Source organism: Sphaerodactylus townsendi, linkage group LG01 (genome assembly GCF_021028975.2).
Source record: "Sphaerodactylus townsendi isolate TG3544 linkage group LG01, MPM_Stown_v2.3, whole genome shotgun sequence".
NCBI lineage: Eukaryota > Metazoa > Chordata > Lepidosauria > Squamata > Sphaerodactylidae > Sphaerodactylus > Sphaerodactylus townsendi.
The window spans coordinates 39,100,466-39,122,200 of NC_059425.1; the positions used below are offsets into that span (position 1 = coordinate 39,100,466).

General features: G+C 43.2%; 1 protein-coding gene across 2 annotated transcripts in view; it reads right to left on the reverse strand.

The window, feature by feature from the left end:
- SPTBN1 (spectrin beta, non-erythrocytic 1) overlaps positions 1 to 21,735 on the reverse strand; it is a 228,288-nt gene that overhangs the window by 29,073 nt on the left and 177,480 nt on the right. For both annotated transcript variants that reach the window (XM_048518642.1, XM_048518650.1), the window contains 9 exons: positions 18,285 to 18,375; positions 14,051 to 14,197; positions 12,018 to 12,281; positions 10,135 to 10,359; positions 9,765 to 9,854; positions 8,924 to 9,202; positions 6,103 to 6,233; positions 2,337 to 2,541; positions 223 to 597 (listed from right to left, as the gene is read on the reverse strand). In XM_048518642.1, the coding sequence (XP_048374599.1) occupies positions 223 to 597; positions 2,337 to 2,541; positions 6,103 to 6,233; positions 8,924 to 9,202; positions 9,765 to 9,854; positions 10,135 to 10,359; positions 12,018 to 12,281; positions 14,051 to 14,197; positions 18,285 to 18,375 (1,807 nt within the window). The remainder of the gene's footprint in view (positions 1 to 222; positions 598 to 2,336; positions 2,542 to 6,102; positions 6,234 to 8,923; positions 9,203 to 9,764; positions 9,855 to 10,134; positions 10,360 to 12,017; positions 12,282 to 14,050; positions 14,198 to 18,284; positions 18,376 to 21,735) is intronic.

Below are 21,735 nucleotides of genomic sequence, written 5' to 3' on the forward strand. Positions count from 1 at the left end.
CCTTAGATTCATTTTTGTCAAACTGCAGCAAGCAATGGTTCACAATTTCCACTTTTTTTTCTGAAGGATGTCAGCATCAGGCCCTTGAAACTTCAACAAAAAGATAAGAGAATATGCAGAAAACAAGGGAAAACATCAGCAAATCTAACAGTTTTTTTTCTTTGCTGTCCAACAGTGTGCAGTTTCCTGCTTGTGGGGGAGTGTGATAAAACAACTGCACACCTGTGTTCCTAAGGCCTGAATGTCATGTTCAAAGGTGGTATGCATCCTCTGTAAGGTCTCAACTGTGTTCTGATCTCTCCCAAGCTCCTCCGGCAACTTCTTGTGTTTGTCCTGTATTCTCCCAAAGATCTCCTTGGCATCGTGATAAAATTTGTGCAGTTCATAAGAGGCTGCTAGGATCTGTGTTCTCGTGTCAATGAGTTCCAGGAGGTCAGCCCAAGCCTCGTTAAGACCATCCTTCCATTCGGCAATAGTGGCAGCATCCGAATGGCCAGAATTGATGAGCTCGTCTGCCATGTGGTTGACAGTATCCACACGCTCCTGCCCAATGTTCCCAGTGTCTCGGGCAAACTCGCGGAAGCGCTCTTGCAACATCTAGAAAGAAAGGAGTGGTAAATGGAGCTTGAGCAAAGAGTTCAACAAAGAATTACATTATTGCATGTTGAAAAGGAATCAAACATTTGTAAATAGAATGCTATATCTTTATCTATACCCCAATTGTGTTGCATTACCATCTTCGTTACTGGGGTGCAAACACAGGCTAGGTCTGCGACAGCTGAAGTGGTACTCTGTCCCTGGCTGATAACAAAACAGCTGCTACTAATACTGCCACACACAATCTTAATCCTAGCAATTTAAAGCCTTTTCAGATAAAGAGTGCTTGAGAAAAATGATCTGAATTACAGAATGTTAACCAAATATGTTTTTATGTTTGCTTAGGGTGGAAAAAGCTAAATTTAACCATTCTCATCAAAATTGGACGGGGATTACGGAAAGTGGCAGAGAGTTCTGGAGTGCAGGTAAAATATATGCCAAGAGATGTTACCCACCCACCCCTGGAATTGAATGATCAATTGGCAAAAGGTCTATAAAGAAGTTGAATATTTACTATGATGGGCTGAGGTACAGCAAGATCATAGTCTTATTGCCAAGTGGAATGAGCTAACAACCATGGAGACCCAATGTTGAGTGGAAAAGTGGCGTAGAAATATTTTAAATAAATAAACAGAAATTCCTGGTGACACACAGTTCCATCCTAAGCAGAGTTATGCCCTTTGAGAACCATTAGAATGGCACTGTGATTCATCATGGAATTCTAACCTTTAGAATGGAACCCAGAAACTTCCAAAGAATGGATCAGGAGAAACTGAAGGCAACAAATATCAATATATAATCTGGAAATTCTGGCTGAATATGCTTCCTCAATGTAAAAAGTGGTGATAATTTATCATCACATGACAACCTACTCCACATATAATTTATTTATTCAACAAGCACCAAGCAATGTGCAAAATACCCTGTGTCTGAAAATCTTACTTTAAAAATATATCAATACTGGTTCATTCTGCCTGATATAAAATGTGGACTGTGTAGTAACCTTATGTCCTATTTCCCTACAAATCAGTACTGAGTGCCTGCTTTGAATCCGTTCTAATATGAAAATAGAGGCCACAGCAAATTAAAATCGGAACAGAAAAACATCTAAATTTGTATTAGTGCTCTTTTGCCCCACCAAAGTGGTTCTCAGAGTGGAGCAGCAGTGGCATAGTGGTTAAGAGCAGGTGTACACTAATCAAGAGGAACTGGGTTTGATTCCCCGCTCTGCTACTTGAGCTGTGGAGGCTTATCTAGGGAATTCAGATTAGCCTGTGCACTCCAATACACAACAGTTGGGTGACCTTGGGCTAGTCACAGTTTTTCTAAGCTCTCTCAGCCCCACCTACCTCACAGGGTGTTTGTTGTGAGGGAAGAAGGGAAAGGAGTTTGTAAGCCCCTTTGAGTCTCCTTACAGGAGAGAAAGGGGGGATATAAATCCAACTCTTCTTCATCTTCCCGTGAAGAAATCCATAAAGATGCTCCTGAAGTGGTTACTGGTAATTTTTTTTCAAGCCAAGGGGTTGTTTGTTTAATTTGATTTAGTTTGTCTGAGAAGAGACTGAGTAGTGTTTTTTAAGTGTAACAGAGAAGGCTGCAAGGTTCAGTTTGGGTATCTGGTTTTGGCCCAGTATGTCCAGGAGGTCCTTGAGTCACAGGCATGATAAAAGTTGTGATTTGCTTACAAATACAATTTAAAAATTAAAGGAACAAGAAACCAAACAGTGGAGATATCTTACTGTCACATGTTCATAATCCTGCCCCAGCTCATGGGACCCAGCCACCACTTCCCTTTCCGCAATCCACTGTTCCAAGTCATCCACCTCACGGTTCAACTGGAATAGCCGGTGCCTCTCATCCAGCTTGCCCCTCCGCTCCTCTGACAGGTCTTTCAGGCCTGCATAGAGCTTGTCCACCTTGGACTGCCGCATGCTGATACGTTCACTAAGGAGTAAAAAAAAAGAGAGTCAAAACCAGTCCTGTGAGTTTACTTAACGTACAATAAAAGGGGGAAAAAGAACAGTCACAGCAAAACTAAATGAACACCAACGAAAAGCGTTACTTTTAGTGTATTCACTCAATCTTTGAAGACTGTTGAAACTGAAAAGGAGTAGGAGGAGAAAAAGGTCCTCTAGAGGTTGCTATAGCTACACTTATTTTAGCCGCTCATGCCACTTATTGGGTGTTGATATCCTGTTTCTATTGGTAAGTTTTGATCAGCCGAACTACTCTCTCATCCTTGTAAAATGCATAATCCTGGCTCCAACGTAGTAGTTTTATTGTGTGTTTTATCTAAGTTATGATTAATTTATTTCATTTATCCCCCTTTCTTCCTCCGAGCTCGGGGTAGAATACACGGTCACCTTTCCCTTATTCTTGTAACAACACTGTAAGGTTTGCGGAGGCTGAGCAACAGCAACTAGCCCAGTGTCACCAGGTGAGTTTAGTGATAGAGCAAGGGCTTGCACACTGACCTTCCTTTGGTGAGTCCACCTCTCTGGTCAAAACACCGTGTTGCCTCTGACAGACTAATCCACTGGTAGGCAACTTCTTTTGTGATTGGAACCACTTTACTCTCCCCACATTCTGGGTTGAGTGGTATGACCATGGGGATGGGGGATATTTGGGACCTACACCCAAGCTCTACTGAGTTTGGGTCTCTGTTAAAAACAGCAACCCAGTATTGGCTAGGGCTTCCCAAAGCTGAATAACAGAAAAAAGGAAATACAAACACCTCATAAAATGCCAGCTCCTTGGCTGTGTTAGGAGTAATATGTGTATGAAGAATTCTGCCTGGCTCAATGAAGGTTAACCATCAAGAAACTATCTTTATTTTACCTGATATCCAAGAACAAACTTTTTGATTAAAGTAAGTCTATCTTGTTTAAAACTGAGGTGGGAAGTACTGACCTACAAACAATTTACCTTTATTTCTTACTCACATGAAAACATGACTGTTGTGGTTCTTCTCAGTTCAGTTTGATACTTTATCCACTACACCATATTGAAGTACCTAATCTCTCCCACCAACTATCTAATGTTTATTCCTGGTAAATTTCAGAAGACCAGAGGAAATCAAACATAAATCTATGGAATAACATTATAGGGGAATATAATAAAAAGGCAGACTCTGGCTGATGAAATGTAACAGTGTCTTCTTAGAGGCCAGAGGGCTCTAGAGGTCCAAGGTAAAATCCTGCATACCTTACAGATCTTCCACAACATGGACTAGCTAGCCCAGCGGCTTAAGAATAATCCCCATTTACTGTCTAACACAGGAATTTCCAATTTTTATATTCTTCAGGGCCACTCTGTTCTCCACACAGAGGCTGCAAATGTATTTTGCTGAATAAATGAGCCTCTTCATAATGCAACATTGGTGACATTTAGTCCCACAGGGTAATCACAGTCAAGTACTGAACGCACTAATCAAACACAGCATTGTGTAGTGGTTAAGAGTGGTGGACTCTAATCTGGAGAACCAAGTTTGACTCCCCACTCCTCCACATGAGTGGCAGACTCTAATCCGGTGAACTGGATTTGTTTCCCCACTCCTACACATGAAGCCTACTGGGGGACCTTGGGCTAGTCACAGTTCTCTCTGAACTCTCTTGGTCCCACCTACCTCGCTAGGTGTCTACTGTGGGGAGGAAGGGGAAAAGTTTGTAAGTCACTTTGAGACTCCTTACAGTTGAGAAAAGTGGGGTATAAATCCAAACTCCTCTGCTTCTTCTTAACATTCAAAAATGTACTTTCAGATATTATGTGCTCATACACTTACGTACATACACATTTAATTTGTAAAAGTATGTTTTCACTTCACTCTAATGTATTAATTTCTATTTCTTTTAGCTTGAAAAACACTGATATTCTCCTGAATCTGAAACAACAGTGGAAAATATTTTCTACAGGGGTTAAATCTAGCCTGTGGGGTGCTTGTGGACCTCCCCTGATTTAAGTAATTGGTTCCAAGAAAGCTATGTCAATGTAGGTTGCTGGTAACTTGAAAAACTGCCGATGACTTTGGGAAAGTATGCATAAAGTTCACCAAATCTGACTGTTACACAAGTCTGAGAGGTTGTTTTTTTTCTCAAAGAGTCAAGACTGGATAGTATGTTAAGATACTTTCCACTTCTAACAATCTAACTTCATGACTTTTCTCATGATCCAGAGGAAGGATGTGAACTTGGCTCAGAAAGTCAGGATTTCCGCCAGCATTGAATGCTATTGATAAACAGATAATCCAAATCACTAAAAGTCTTCTTCTGGTCTATGAGTTACAGTTTCCATAGGAAACCATTTTCTACTGATGCATCTCTTATTTCCTGTCCAGCAAGCAACAGTTTATGAGAACATATATTTGGCAGATGTTGCCAATAGAATACATGTATATACCTCAGATAGCACATATACACTGCCTGCTGTCTTGCTGCATAGATTCTGGCATCACCTGTGATCTCGACTCTGTGATCTCAAATTATTTGCATTTCTGGTTGCCTTTTATTTACATTTTGCTTTTTAAATCTTTTTGGTGCTTCTGTCACCAGCCCCCTTGGTCTTTTTCAGGGGACAGAGTTGCAAAAGGGTCTAGATATTTCCGTTAGAGGTTGCTTGGAGATATCCCTAGGGCAGCTGCTCTGAATTCCACATTGTTTCCTGTCCAGAATACCTTTCTTTGCTTCAAACTACAATGCGATCTTAAGAAGTATTACACTCTTCTCAGTGACTTCAAGGACAACAGGAGGGTTTAACTCTGTTTCAGACTGCCTTGTTATTCACCACACAACATTCAATACTTATCTCATTGTTCTGTTAAGGTGGGTGACTCTGTCACTGTTCAAGACCGTGGCCACAGAGCCCGGAAAACCCACAACATCCAGTTGATTCTGGCCATGAAAGCCTTTGACAATACAAAGAATGAATAGTTTGGGACTTTTCCATTTAGAAAAGAGATGACTAAGGGAGGACATGACAGAGGTTTAAAAATTTATGCCTGGGATAGAGAGAGAGAGATTTTTTTTCTCCCTCTTCCCGAATACTAAAACTTGAGGGCATCCAATGAAGCTGATGCGAACTAGGTTCAGCTCAGACAATAGGAAATACTTCTTCATTCAATGAGTGATTAAAATGTGGAATTTGCTCCCAGAGGCTGCAGTGATGGCCACAGATATAGATAGCTTTAAAAGGGAATTACATTCATGAAGGATACATCTATCAGTAGCTATTAGTCATGGTGACTAAAAAGGATCTCCATGTTCAGAGGCAGTAAATGTTTGAATCCTGGTGCCAGGAGACAACATCAGGAAAAGGCCTCAGCCCCGATGTCCTGCTGTTGGAACCCCAGAGGAACTAGTTGGCCACTGTGTCAGACAGTTGGACTAGATGGACCACTGGTCTGATCCAGCAGGACTCTTCTTATATTCTTATCCAGACCAGCAGTTCCTATGACTTTGTGAGGAAAAGGCAGGCTACAAATGTAAAAGAAAGAACAATGGTTATAGCTACCTTTCCGGGTGATTGTCTGCCACCAAAGTCCTGCTGGTCTTGGACAGCTGATGCACTGTCTCTGCGTAGTCTTCCACGGCTTGTTCCAAAATCTGGTGTTTCTTCAGCATAGAAACGGCACTTTGTTCATCCTGAAGTGGAAAAACAGAACATCACACTTCTCATACTGCACAAACGTAATGGAGAACATCAGTTGAAGCCAAAGATGCATGAAAACAGATGTAAAGGAAAACAGTGCTGTTCACTCACTAAAGAGGCAGCTTGATTCCTAGTCTTCTCTCACCTTCATTTCTGCAGCCCAGCACTCTAACTACTACTCTATGCTGGGCCTCCAATGTCTCTCCTATGCAGCTGCTGCCTCAATAAAGTACAGGCAAGGAGGGGAAAGAATCAAGTCAGACCACAGGGTCTACACTCCAGGAGGTTGAAATAAAATAAATCAAATAGCAGGCATACAGGGAGCCCAAACAGAAGCAACTCTAAATTGTTCTTATTTGAAATGCTGTTCACCTGCTGGAAAAAAATTCCTTTTCTTGTTCTGCTCTACCCCATAGAAGCCATACCGGGTGACGCATAAATGGAAGGGCAAGAGAGGAAACAAGAGGACTGATTTCCCTTAAGTGATCTGATCATGTTCCAAGTATGACTTCAGCATGAGCTTAGCAGCAAGCACAAGGATTCGGGAAGAGCAGGACTGGTAGATGCCGGTTTGTTCTGACTTCCTTGTGCTGCTGGACTATTTGGCTTAACTGTATAACAGGACATTTGCAAAACACACAGAACTATCCGGATGGCAGCTGTTGCTCAAAGGTTCTGTGCCATTAAGACACATCCAGTTAGGCTTAACATAGAAAAATAAAAGCAGAAAAAGAAGACATTGACCTGGGCCAGTAAAAATAAAAAAAAAAGTACTAATGCAAGGCAGGTGCTTAGGCTACATGGACCACCGATACTTATCACCTGTCACAGCGGTCACACAAACTGTCAAGCTCATTCTATTTTTGTCAGGCATCAAGCAAAAAATTCTGAGAATTTGAAAATCTGTGGCTTCTCTTGAGACAGAAGTTGACATAGTAAATGTTTATCAATTTATTTCACTTTAGCTCTGGGTTAGATTGGATGATATACTCGCCTGTCTGATATGAGGTTGGAACTGGGTAAACTTTATCTTTACATTCACCTGACATCCTTGTCAACACCATATGATATCCACACATAGGCATAATGTTCAAAAACTGAGCCCCCCCCCCCCCACCAGGGCGGCCGCCCTCCCCCACCATGACCAAACAACTTTTTTTGCTCTAGGTCTTCAAGTTAGTGTATCAACCTGGGGGGAAGGAGGAGGGGTGGGGTGGGTTGGGGGGCGATTTTCCGCCTCCCAAGTGACTAAATGGCTGCAGCCTGGGGACATTTGACCCCATATGTCTTCCTGGGCAGTACGCCCCTACATGTATGTGAATTCTAGATCATAGGCATCGATCCAAACCGTGAAGTCAATTTCTTGATAAAATTTGGAATATCAGTCTCATGTAGACTCTACTGTAAACTTAACATGTGTCTGCCTTTTCTAACATTTCATCTATGGCCAATTCTGCACAGCATAACAATAAACAGTTACAGCTGTTCTTTTTGAATCTGGGTCTATTTCATTCCATTTTTGTCCTTCACATGGATGACCGTTTTCCATGAAAGAAACAATGTGTTTTCTTTCTGCCCCTTTTACAATGCAAACGCGCAGGCACAAAGATCCTGTGTTTCCTGCGTTCTGATTGGCTGTTCCATCACCATGGTCCCCCTTGTGCCCATTTCCGCCTTCTGCTAAGGGAACTCTTCTGATTGGTGGAAAATCTACAGCAACCCCAGGAGCTCAAGAAGGACCTCCCCCTTTCATTTCTACAGCATGAAAAAAAAGTTTAGGACTTTGAAACCACAACACATGTAAACATGAAGAATGCAAACCTCCCCCCTCCTTAATGTTGTTATATACAAAATAATAAAATCTGTCCAAAAAGGAAGCAAACCTGTATGTCCCATCCACATCCCAAGGTGTGCACCTGCCTAGCTGACGTGCTCTGAGTACCCAACAAATAAAAAGAAAAGGAAATGGGACCATTGTGAGCAATGGCCCCATTTGTTGTGAATCCGTTACTGTGCATATTTGGGTGAAATGGCACTCACAGTTGCGGCCAAGGGGACAAAACATGCTTGGGGGAAGTTTCTTAAATGGTGGGCCATCACAACAGTTGGCAGCTCAGCAAAAACGAAACTGACATGATGTAAGGTGGGAGAAAGGGCAGCGGGAGCAGGAAAAATAAAACGGTTGGTTGCCTGTGGTGTTTCCACGAAAGCAGGTTCAATGCAAGATTTTTGAAAAAGATGGCGATTTTAGCATTTTTTGAAAAACCCAGGTTGAGGGAAATATTGCAGATCAATCCTGCTTTAGGGATGGGAGACATGTGACATTCTTCCCCAAACTGGGAAATTTCCCTTCGTCAACGAGTTATATTTGTACTGTGCGGAATCAGCCTATGTGTGGACAGCCAATGATGGGGATAGAATATGTGCTTTTGCCTCCCACTCCCTACTACATAAAGGAGGGTGAACCAGTAATGTTACCGTTGAATTTGGCCCTCTGTGATGAATATAAAAATAAACAAGTTAGCATCTGTAGTTCTGTGAAGGAACTAGGGATATTTAAGAAATCTCATCACCCTCACAACTCTAGAATTCTCAAGAGTCCTTGAGTTGAAAGCCTGACAAGAATAGTTTCAAAGAGGTACAAACTGATGGTGCAAATGTGCTCATGCTGGAAATTACCTACCTTGGCCTTCTCTTCTGACATCATATAGAGCTCCTGTTCGCTCATCCAGGCTTCAGCCTCTGCTGCGTCAAAGTAGTACTGCTGGGCTTTGTGAGATTCCTCGAGGCGCTTGTGGCGTTTTTCTGTCTCCTCTATCAGGAGGTTCCACAGCTGCTGCAAGTCCGCAAGCCGCTGCTGGATTGCTTCAGCATTAAGGCTCTTGTCTGTTACGATGTTTTGGCTCCTCTCAAAAATGTCATCGATGCGAGGCTGGTGTCCCTGAATTTCTTTCTGAAGTGTCTAAAGTGGGGAAATTCAACACTCACATTGGAAATAGCTTGTCAAATAAACACTTTAAAAGAAAGGCAATGAAATGTCACCAAAGACAAAAAATTCTAGAAGGCACTACAAAAATCTGAGAGGATTTCATATGTCTTCTCAGTGCAAAAGAGATCCATGTCTTGTTAAGGAGAAGCATCCAACAATGCCATCCTAAGTAGATTTACTCAGAATCCTACTCAGGTCTAGTTCATGGGGCTTACTCCCAGGAAAGTGTTCTTGGGATAAAAACAATGGATCAGCTCTGACTTTTATCATATACCTCTTGCTTGGAATATTGGTGTTGTCTCTATTCCCCAGTACAACTTTGCTACACCTGATCATATCACACATTCAGGTCTACGGAGATCACCAGATATTGCTGGAAGACAATTCTAAACAAGCTGCATGTGCATTTTGTGCTGGCTTTCTATAGATGTAGTTCGGTCTGTTGTCAGAGATGTCCTGCAGGGGTGAGCCTGCTTACTTGTGCTGATTTGTGTATCACACATTTAAAAAGATCTAGGCACCATTAGCCACTTACCTGATTCTTCTTAATTAACAGCTGAACGGTCTGGAGGTTGTGCCCATGATCTGTGGATGTGGCAATAGGCATCCTCTCTCCAACCCACAACTAGAAATAGAATTGGATTCAGTCAGCTTTTTTCATCCATCTTGCCACATTTCCCTTTTTAATACTACCAGCACTTGTCCCACCTGGCTTCTGTCCAGGGGGGTCTCTTGAGCTCCAGCAAAGGCTTTTGGAGAAGTCAAAGGAGACCCCCCTCCTCCTTTTTATATCAGCAGAAAAGTCGATTGGATTCAACCCAATGTGCTAGTGTAAGAGGCCCTGAAAACAACAATCCGAAAAGCAGGTACGATGTATTTTCTTTCAGAGTCACTTTGCAACTCACAATTTCGTCTTCCACATCCCGGTTGAACTGATGGATCTCCTTGGAAGCCAGCAAGTGGGACTTCCTCTCATTCAAGGGTGCCAGCAGCTCCACGAACTTCTTCTCCACAACAATGCGTTTGCCATCAACTTCATCGGTACTCTTGCCCTCCTGGCTCAGTGCCTTTGCCTGACTCTGAAGCTCCTCTACCTCCTTCTTCCGAACATCCATTTGGTTCTCAAGCATCTAAAATGGCAAGGGGGTGAAAAACAAGGACACTCTCAAACAAGCCTCTTCCAAGAGTACTACGCCTGGATGAGGAAAGTGAATAAGATTAAAGAACAAATGCAACCAGCTTTCTGTGACAACCAGCTTTCTGTTATCTATGAACTTTAAAAGAGGACTGTCTTGATGAATTGTTGTACTACTTTCATCAAATACAGAGAACCTTTAGAGCAATTCATTGCAAAAGAAGTATAATATTGAGTAGAATAGCTGAACATAAAGAGTACAGGGACGTATAGATGAAGATGGCTGAACTTCTGGTTTTAAACAATAGGTGAAAAGCTTTTTAGTCAGACTGGCTTCTGGAAACTGAGGATGTTAATGGCTGTTCAGCTTGATATTTTAATTTTTAAAAAGCATTGGTTTTGATTAACAATATAAAATAAAATTAAATACCGTATATACTTGTGTATAAGCCGACCCGAGTATAAGCCGAGGCACCTAATTTTACTACCAAAACCTGGGAAAACTTATTGAGGCGCGTATAAGCCGAGGGTGGGAAGCCGGGAGGCAGAGGGAGCTCCTTATTTGGGCAGTGACTCCCCCTGATGTCACTGCCCAAATAGAACTCCCTCTACTAGACTCTTCAAACCAGCTGGGAGGCAGAGGCTCCTTATTTGGGCCCCAGTGACATCCAGAAGTCACTGCCCAAAAAAAAAACTCCCTCTACTACCGGCTAACTGGAGCTCTCAAACCAAGCGGGAGGCGAGGAGCTCTTTATTTCAGACGTGACATCAGGGTTCCCCTTCAAACCCTCTGGAGGAGGGTAGGCAACAAGCAGCTTGTACACAGCCGCAGGAGTGTTGTCCTGGGCCACACACCCCAGCACTCGGCAGAGGGGCCTCGAAGGAGAGTCCGTTTCTGAGGAGCCGATGACTCGTGGAGAAGCCGAGGGGGATTTTTCAGCCTTAAAACAAGGCTGAAAAACTCGGCTTATACGCGAGTATATATGGTAGGTTACTAATTGATACTATGAACTCTGGTACATGGGAGATCAACAGATCAGTACACAGGTGTGGGGAAGCGTTGCTGTATGCAAGAGGAAGGAACATCACATAAGAAAATTTATACTTTGTTCATTATGAAAATGAGCCTTGGAAGTTCTTGAGTTTCCATACTCAATTCTCCCCTCACACACACAGTTCAGATACTGAAAAGTTTCTGAAATACCATAGCTCAATATGACATTCAACTTGGACAAAAGCAGTAACTGAGGTTGGTTCTCTTATCTTCAAACCACAATTAAACTATGGTTTGTTCAACATGTGGAGATACAAATAGAAAATAGCTAGAAGAAATACATTTGTTCAGGTTTTTCGGAGACATGATACAGTATGTAAAAGTAGGGAAACCAGGGGGTCACTGAATTTAGTATTAGGATTCTGGGTTTACTGAACATGATAGGAAGGCTTATTTTTTGACACACTTTTCCGAACTACCTAGCCACAACCATTATTTTAGTTGAATTTATCTTATTATGACTTCTCAGGATAAATCAACAGAAATGTTTCAATATCATCAAGTTAACGGTTGATATGAGCTATTCTGCCTGGAAAAGCAATCACCTGCGTATCTACCACCCTACCCCAAAAGTAGAATCGCTGATCCAATCATTTTACCTGTTGCTTCTTCAACAAAATATTGACGCTGGTGAGGTCTTTGCCATAGTCATCTGACTGTATCTGGCTTTCCAAGCCATTCAGCCATTTATCCAAGTCAGCACAGCTCTGGGTGAACAATTCAGCCTTGTTGGCATCAAAAAGCCGCTGAGCTTTGGTTTGGGTAGTGCTTTCAAGCTCCACCCACATTTGGTGCAGGCTTGTCAGTTTCTCTTTCACCACAGCCTCCGTTTCAGGTTTCTCAGCGATAAGTTGCATCCCTTCCTGCAAACAAATTGAAAATGCCAACCAGGAAAATGTAAGTTTTCTGGGGTATAATCAGTAGAACTGGGAACTTCTGAATGTTTGGTGGTAACGGTATAAAATGGAAGTCTTTTTTAAAAAAAACAACAGTCTGTCCAAGACCAAATGAAAGGAAAATGTTAGCAGGACAAGGGGAAGGACAAAAATCTTAGAGAACATTTAGGAATGGAGTCTCTTAAATTGTGCTGCTCTCTACAAAGCATAGTAATGATCAATAAGTAATAGCAAACATTTTTCAGATGTTCAAAGGCAATCCAACAACAGGTTTACTTCATATGATCTTGACTATCTAACACTTACGACTGGCTTTTGTGTTCCCCTTTCCTTCTTTCTTGCCAGTTCCCATCTCTGTTTTGGAGTTTCAACTAACCATTGTTTGGTAGCAAATCATGTACCATGATTAGATCCAAAACCTTGGTCTATAAACACCACTTAAATATTTACTTCAAGTGTTTCAGTTTGTGGGCTAATCCTGGATTGCCTGCTTTGACCAAACTATGGTCAGAGGAATCCCAGAAATGTATGAGCCTATTCTGCTTGTGGGCATTTGAGAGGGTGAAGGGGATGTCCAAACCCCCAACATGTTCTTGATCCTCAACACTATTATTTTACTATAGAACCCTCAAAATTACTCCAGTCCTATACCAACTGCACTGGCTGCCGATCGAGTACCGGGTCATGTTTAAAGTTTTGGTTTTGACCTTTAAAGCCATTCGCAGCCTTGGCCCTGCATATCTAAGAGACCGTCTCTCCCTATATCACCCTTCTAGGCCCCTCCGTTCATTGGAGGCGGACCTACTGGTGATCCCTGGCCCCAAGGCGATCTGGCTGGCCTCTACAAGGGCCAGGGCTTTTACGGCTCTGGCCCCTACCTGGTGGAACAGGCTTCCAGGTGAGATCAGGGCCCTCTTCCGGGATTTACAAAGTTGTGCTCACAGAGGGCCTGTAAAAGCGGACTCTTGTTCCGCCAGGCATTTGGCCAGCCGGGATGATAACAACTGCAACAAAAAGCAAACATCTTGCCTCCCGTGGGTTCATAAAAGGGGTTCATAAAAGCCATCTTTAGTCTAATATTTTATGTATTTTAATTAATTTATATATATGATGTTTTAACCTTTTATTTTGTTGGAAACCGCCCTGAGCCTTCGGGGAGGGCGGTATACAAATACAATAAATAAATAAATAAAAAGTAGACCAGATCATAATTATTAAAAGAAGGAAGGGGAGATGAGGCTGAGAGAATTGTCACTTACCTGAGGTGAATGAATAAATTCATGGCTGAGGAGAAATTTGGAACACCAGCTCTGGACCCCCTCAGTTCTCATTCTTTTCCCCAGTCTGACTTCTACACACATCAACACCCATTCTCTTTTCTGTCTTCAACAACCCCTCTCCCCTAGCCTAAGAGACATTTTTAGTCCTTGGTTCCCCAGTACAATATGAAAATCTCAAAAGTTAACACACAAAAGTGAGGGTCAATGAGATGAACACTGAAGAATACTTATAAACACACAGCACCTTCTATGAAGATTGGAAAGGAATTAATTTGATACATAAAACTAGTGTTAGCCCTTAAGGTGTGGCAACCAAAATGTCTCTCAATGTGATTCCAAAGCCCTTCAAATTACCCTTTTAAAAAGAAAAACAAACTTTTTCAAGTCCAACAGCAGCATATGGTGAGCAAGCCCATGTTTGCGCCCCCACCTACTCCTCATTCCCATTCCACCTACATTTTCAATTTTGTCAAGCCATTCTTTGTTGGATCCAAGCTCCGCCATGAATGCTTGGTGCTTCAGCCATTTGCTGTGCAGGTTTCTGGCTTCGTCGTAAGACATGTCCTGTGCAGTAAGCATCTTCTCATTAATCCACAAAGACAGCTGAAAAACAAGGAGGAAGACGTTGGCTTTGTGTAGCTGCTGTGGTTATTTGAAAAAAATGGGATGTAGAATTGTTATGAAGGGAGATAAAGAAGGAAAGGCTAAGACTGAAGCAAGGGCCTCTAATTCCTCATCCAACCAGATGGCAAGGCTGCACATCAGGGCCATAAATGTGCTGTAAAAAGGAAGAGTGAGAGGCTAAGGGATGGGAGAAGTGGGTGGAAAAGCGTGCCCTTTCCCATTAGCTGCTTCTCTTGTAACAAGGACAAAAAAGAAGTTGGGAAAAGAACAGAGAGCAGCACAAAATTCAGAAATTGTCCCAGACACTTAACACCATTACATTGCTTAGTGTAGTCTGTTTTCCAAAAGAAGGGTCCTTGTCTTAAGCTGCAGCTCAGAGCTCTGGATGAGAGATTTCTCAATTAAACAGATGACTAATGGGGACTAAGGGTATGTACATCAACATTTGTTGGATTTGGGGAGGGCATGCTATTCATTATCCTGGATTCTCAGGACTCTCCTTACTATTTTGGAATTTTGGGTCTTTTTTCTGGTCCTGAAAATTAGGCTTGGAGATTTGGCTTGGCCGAATTGAAAAAAAAACCCCCAAATCGCAGCGCAATTTGGCGAACTCAGCTTGCATTCAAGCCGAATGCAAGCTGATCCAAATACAATGCATTTGGATCGGCTTGTATTGATTCGGCAATGCTGAATCAGCATTCTGTCAGGCCAGGGATCTTTAAACTCCCTGGCCTGAACGAACGCCTCTGTGCCATGCCAAAGGGAAAAAAATGCCTCTTGCTGAGCCCCTTGCATGCTGAAGGGAGAGACGCTGTTGGGGGAAAGAAAGAGAGAGAGTCAGCCAGAGAATGCTGGTGGGAGAAAGAAAGAGGCAGGCAGGCAATCACTGTTGGGAGAAAGAAAGACTTAGGCGGATTCTGCATGGGCCAAAAACAGCGGTGTGAAAATGGTGTAAAAACAGTGTAAAATGGTTTAAAACGATATAAAAGGGTTTACACCGTTTTCACACCGTTTCACACTGCTGTTTTTGGCCCATGCAGAATCCGCCAGAGAGAGGCAGGCAGAGAATCGCTGTTGGGGGAAAGAGTGAGAGACAGGCAGAGAATCACTGGTGGGGTGCCTGTCAGGTATGCATTTTTAAGCTAGTGGCACCAAAATTTCAGGGCAGGAGACTCTCTTGATGATACCACCCGGGTTTGCTGAAGTTTGGTTCAGGGGGTCCAAAGTTGTGGACCCTCAAAGTGCTCATCTCCTATAAGCTCTCATTGGAAACAATGGGGGATGGGGGACCCACTTTGGGGGTCCATAACTTTGGAACGCCTAACCCAAACTTCAGGAAACCTGGGTGGTGTCATCAGGAGAGTCTCCTGAAGATATCCTGGTGCTATTAGCTTTACAAATGCACCCCCTACAGGCTGCAAATGAAAAAAAAACACTTAAAAATGCCAAAAAATGCTAACAAACCCAAACCAAGGATTCGCCTAATTCGGCCATACCAACAATTTTATAGCCAAACCAAGCAGAATCCGAATTTTCCCGATTTTTCCCGATATTGCTCAAGCTTACTGAAATTTCATGAGCATTTTAGCAATTGCTCTTATTTTCCCCACCCCCGAGTCAGCAGGCGCAGGGCTGCAGAAGGGGAGAGAAAGGAAACTGGTCTCACTAAATAGCTGTTTGGGGCCATGATTTCTATTATTTCCTATGGATAGTTGACCTAGCATCTGAGGCCAGTTCTACCTATCAGCTGTTAGCCTGTGTCTTCAGCCCCTTTAAATGTTAAAGGGCCATTATTTTATTTGGGGTACTGTAGGCCTCCAGTTTGTTCAGCTATTAATGTATTAACCCCCTATACCAGTGATGGTGAACCTTTTCGAGACCAAGTGCCCAAATTGCAACCCAAAACCCACTTATTTATCGCAAAGTGCCCACACAGCAATTTTATCTGAATATTGAGGTTTTAGTTTAGAAACGCGTTACTTGGGAGTAAGCTTGGTGAAGCAACCGTGCAACGCTTCGAATGGGTGAATCATGACCCTAGGAGGGTTTACTCAGAAGCAAGCCCCATTGCCAGCAACCGCGCTTACTCCCAGGTAAACAACTGCGCCCAGGCCAGCCAAGATATATGTGTGTGTGTGGGGTGTGTGTGATTTTCCGGCCCTCCACAAGACGGACTCTGTGCATGCGTGCCCACAGAAAGGGCTCTGAGTGCCACCTCTGGCACCTATACCATAGGTTCGCCACCGCTGCCCTATACTGTGTAGTACACAGAATGGAGAAGTGACAGGACTTGCCCAAAGGTCTTACAGTCCAAGGATGAATGTTACAAAATCTTTCTACTGATAAGCAACCTCTTCTAACTCAGGGTAAAATAGCTCAATGCCCCCTTCCTTTTAAAAATTTAAATGGTTACGGAAACAACATTTACAGAAGCCTTCCAGAAATTGCACATGTTGCATTTTTTCAGCCAACTCTCTGAGAGAAAAATCTATAGAGCTGAGCTTCATTATTTGCCATGGCAGCCTCCTATAGATAAAAGCTCAGCCAGGCAGAGGGAGTTAAAGAGAGGGGGACAATTTGCTCAATCACCCATGTTTTTGGCCAACAAAGGCCACTTTCATTCATGAACATTTTCAAAGGTCATGTTATAAAAGGCTTGCTAAAAGCAGCAATAAAGGAAAATATGTAATTGCAGGAATTAGAAGAATCTGCCTTTCAGAGGAAGAGAACAAAGAAGTTGTTCATGGACTAAAGAAAGATTCGTGTCAGGATTTCAGCCCTACAGTGGCTGGCTGGCTCCTTGGGCAGCACCATCTTCCCTTGGGTGACCCACGGAGGAATGAATTCTCAAGCTCCTGTAATGGAACATGATGGGAGTGGGGTGGGAGGAAACGGCTAATTTTGGTGCCGCCAAGGTACTCAGGGGGTTCCCTTTCTCCGTTTTATCTTCATGTCAACCCTTTGAAAGAAGTTAGGGTAAAAAAGTGGATTGCCTACATCACACTGGTTCTTGATTGCTTGCTGAAATAATAATATTAGTTATACTAAACATCCCTGAAAATAATCAGATTACAAAATAGTCTGATTTAACATGTAATCTGAATTTCCCACAATGAAACATGCTAAACTCTATACTCATAATCTCAGTGGAAGCTTGAACTCTCTATTAAAAACACTTTTTCTATGTGGAAGAACACACACAGCTTCTCCTTGGGAACCAGAGAGAGGCAGGAAGGATGATGCTGGAGATGCTGGAGCGTTGGAGGAGCAAGGGTAAGGAGGGGGCTGCTTGCTGGCTTGTAAGAGAGGAAGTGGGGAGTGACGGCTTCGCTCTGCAGAAGATGAGGAGGAGGCAAGCCCTGCCACCAGCCTGATGGGAAGCAGAGGAAGATCTGGGCAATAACCAATAGAGGGCAACAACATAGCCAGGTTCCCAACTGCTTCCTTGCCTCAGAAGGAAGTGGGGGGAGAGCAAAAGCAGCCACCTATAGTTTCTGAGGCATATCCACTACCAGAGGGAAAAAGGTAGAGGGGAAGGCAGCCAGCAAACAGCAATGTCCAGTGCCCTGCCCTCCCCCCCCCCCTTCCCGGATTGGCTAGAAGTGAGTTGTAGCCACCTGGCCAGGCTTACTCAATTATATATACTGATGATTATATACTTTATTTTAAATGATGTTTTAATGCTGACATGTTTTAATATTCACTGCTTTGGGGGCCCTATTGGCATGGAAATGTTTTAAATAAGTAGATAAACAAATCTTACACACACACACACACATACACACACACACACCCAAAATACAGATGCATACAAGTTCAAAGCATTGGCTGAAATCTTAAGAACACTGTTCTGGGAATTACCCTTATTGATTATAACTGGACTCACTTCTGAAGAGACCTTCTTAGGACTGTGCCCTAAGATGCTTAAAGGATAATTCCTATTATCTGTTACAGATTAATGAGGCTGAGACAAAATACAGGCAGGCAGACATTCCAAATAAGTTTTTTTTCCTGAAACAAAGAGAAGGTACAGACCTTTTTCTCCAAATATTTTTTTAAAGCTTACCTCTTGGCAATCCTGAAGAAACTTCTGAAGATCTCTGTTGTCTTTCAACCTCATCAGAAGCTCGCTGGCGGCCTCACGATTCTTCTTATGCCTGTTTAAAATGGAACAAGAATATTTTTTTAACATGGGAACTCTGAAGGCACTGTGGTTTTTATCCTTATTTGCGGTTTGAATGGAAGCTCTGTTATACTGCGGTATCTCTCTCTCTTAATCTCTGGAGTCTAAAATGTCCTCTAATTAGGGACAAAACTCCTTGATGGGAAGGTCCCCAAGCTCCCCTCTCACAGCAAAATGAGAAAAACCTTATGCAGAGCACCTTATGCAGAGCACTGTGACAGATGAGAGTCAGGCTCATCCAAGGTCTGAAGGAGAGTCCAAATGCACTGAACCTCCAACTGCATGCAGCAAGCTGATGCGACCACACTTTTGTGTAACCATTCAGAATTCTCTATATGAGAATTCTCCACGTGAGAAATCCTTCATGATGGAGACACAGCAGGAAAGCAACAGTTTCCCTTCATTCTCTATTTGGAATCAGGAGAAGTTTTCACAAAGCAGTCACTTCGGAAAAGCAGGTACCCTCTCTCCTTTGGCAAATTAACTGGGCAGTTTGTATCCCTCAGACCAGCGATTCCCAACCAGGGTTCCGTGGTACCCTGGGGTGCCGTGAGCATGTCCCAGGGGTACCGCGGCAATGCTACTGGCCTCCCTCATTTGTGTGGTGTCTCCCACTAGCACCAGCAAGGATATGGAGATGGCCCAGGGGCAGGGCCTGCTGCAAGGTCAGCAGCCACTTCCCACCGCCCCCCCCCCCCGGTTCTTCCCTTCACCCTGGGAGGGGAAGGTAGGGGGTGGCAAGCAGGGAAACTGGGAGGGGAGGGTGGGGGGAGGATGGCAGGGGTACCGTGAGATATGAAGAGTGAGGTCAAGGGTACTGTGATGTCGAAAAGGTTGGAAAACACTGCCTCAGACCAAATGCCACCCAGCAAGTGAGAATTTGAAACGAGAGCTCTCCCGCACCCAAATCCTAACTACTAAACCATACCGGTCCTCAAATTCTAGAAATAAATTAAGAGTTATGTGTGTTGGCAGCTCTCTGCATATTTTCAGTTTAAGTTGGAAGATCGTATTAGATATTAAAACCATGCTGGTTACAGACAGTGGTAATTTCATTTCCTGTGCATCATTTGAGCTATATTAGATTTGGCCCAAGACACTGTTCCCTAAGTCCATGAGCAGTTCCTTGCCATAGTACACGACAAAGCTGGCCAATTTTTTTTTAATGGAAACCACATGAAAGTTAAACTGCTTTGACAGCGCTTTAACCTATACACAATTCTGTTCCATATGACCAAGCTTTTCCCACACAACACACATTTCCTCAAGCCGAGGCGATGACTCAGAATCCTTTAAACCAGCTTTCTCCAAGGCATTCTCCAGTGGTTTCTACGACCCCAAGTAAAGTAACAGGTTTAAGAGAACTTTGCTGGTGGTTACATCTAGACTTTCCCTCTTATCTTTCCAAACTCTAAGTATCATTTCTTGGAAGGATTTCATGAAGAGCAAAGATGAGTCAGAAATAAGCAAAATAAACTGTTGTTTCTGGTCATAAGAGATTGCTCAACCTACGTTTGAAGACTTTTATGGCTGGAATCAAGTGGCTGTTATGGGTTTTCTGGGCTATGTGGCCATGCTTTGGTAGTTTTTGCTGCTAACCTTTTGCCCATAGCTACAGCTGGTATCTATAGCAGCCATAGATGCGGGTGAAACATTAGCAGCAAAAACTACCAGGCCAAGGCCATGCAGCCCAGAAAATCTGCAACAGCCAGACTGTTCAACCGTTTACCTCATCAAATGTTCCTGGTGATGCTAGCCATTGTCTCTTACACTTTTATCTCAGGGTTTTCAGGAAGGTAAGCGAATGCGAATCAAGCACTTTACACATGAGAATGGTCAAGCTGGAGATATTAACATTTGGAAGGCAATGGCACCCTAAAACACACACACAAATACACTGCTGCAGTCTGAAGTGTCATCATCCACAGCCCTTCTGTACCTCTTTCACATGCGCATTTGGCAGTGGTTACCATCAGGCTGAATGGGTGTGTGTGCCCCTTGCAGCTAACTGCTTAAGTCTAGACAGACTTGGCAGGGAAATCAATTGAGGAGGTATGTTGGATACATATGAGATGGTGCTGATAGTGGCTGTCATCACCTTCCTTGACAACAAACCACCCTGGAGCTGTCTATGAGCTGGGAAGATCTGCTGACCTTGCTGAGTCCTCAAGTTGAGTTGAACTGTTGGTCTCAGAGCCAAAGCTTTGTGGAAGCAGCCAACAAGTCTTCTAAGAGGAGGCACTCAGCACCAACTCAGGAGACTTAAAACTGGCCCTGATCATGTGGTTGGATGCAAATGGTGATCTGACAGGTAAATTCTTGTAGCCAGATCAGTGTGCCACTTGGGATGCGGTCTGCACTTTCTCTTTGTCTTCCTGTGCACTGAACACTGAAAACTGCTTCGCCATGTGGTCAACTGCAGCAAGATCTCTGAATTTCCAGCACATTGAAGAGTTGTGTGGTTCAGAATTTAGCAGCATTCTCTCCCCACGCTTGCTGTGGTCTGTGGCTGGCATCTTCAGAGGATCTTCAGTCCCTCTGAAGATGCCAGCCACAGATGCAGGCGAAGCGTCAGGAGAGAATGCTGTTAGAACACGGCCACACAGCCCGGAAACCACACAGCACCCCAGTGATTCTGGCCATGAAAGCCTTCGACAATACACTCTGACTCAGTTCTACATCCAGGGATCATTTGAAAAATTATTTTGCCTGTTTTAAATACGTATACTCGCCCTTCCTCTCCATCTCTAGGCAACTAAATGTTAGAACATAATAATCAAATTAAGCTACAGCAATGCAAAATTGCAAAGTTGGCCTTTCATAAGCAGACCCTAACTTGAACAAAAAAAGCCAGAAAAAAACAAGATTGCCTTCCAATTCTTCCTCAAGGTCCACAGCTTTGGAGCCTGGAACAAATATTCAGGCAAACTGATCCACAGCTGTGGGATAATACTAGAAAAAGTCCAATATCTAACAAATGACCTGTGTATTAGCAGCAAAGATGAAACAGTCAGGAAGACTGGCTTGATGTATCTTAGAAACATGGATTCATAGCAGGAGAAGCAGTCTCTCAAGTATGTGGATCCCAGATTGAAAAGAGCTTTAATGGTAAGAACCAGCACCTTCAATTGAATCAAGAAGTATATAGGCAGCCTGCACAGTTGTCGGAAAACATGTACATAACATAGCCATATTGCCCATTCCTATCAGTAGACTATTGACAAGCTGAAGCTTCCAAGTTGTCTGTCAGATAATTTCCACTTTAGTTGACAATGCAGTCTGTGGTACTAATGCACAGCAGAGCCAACTGGTTGAACTAAACATGGTAGGCACA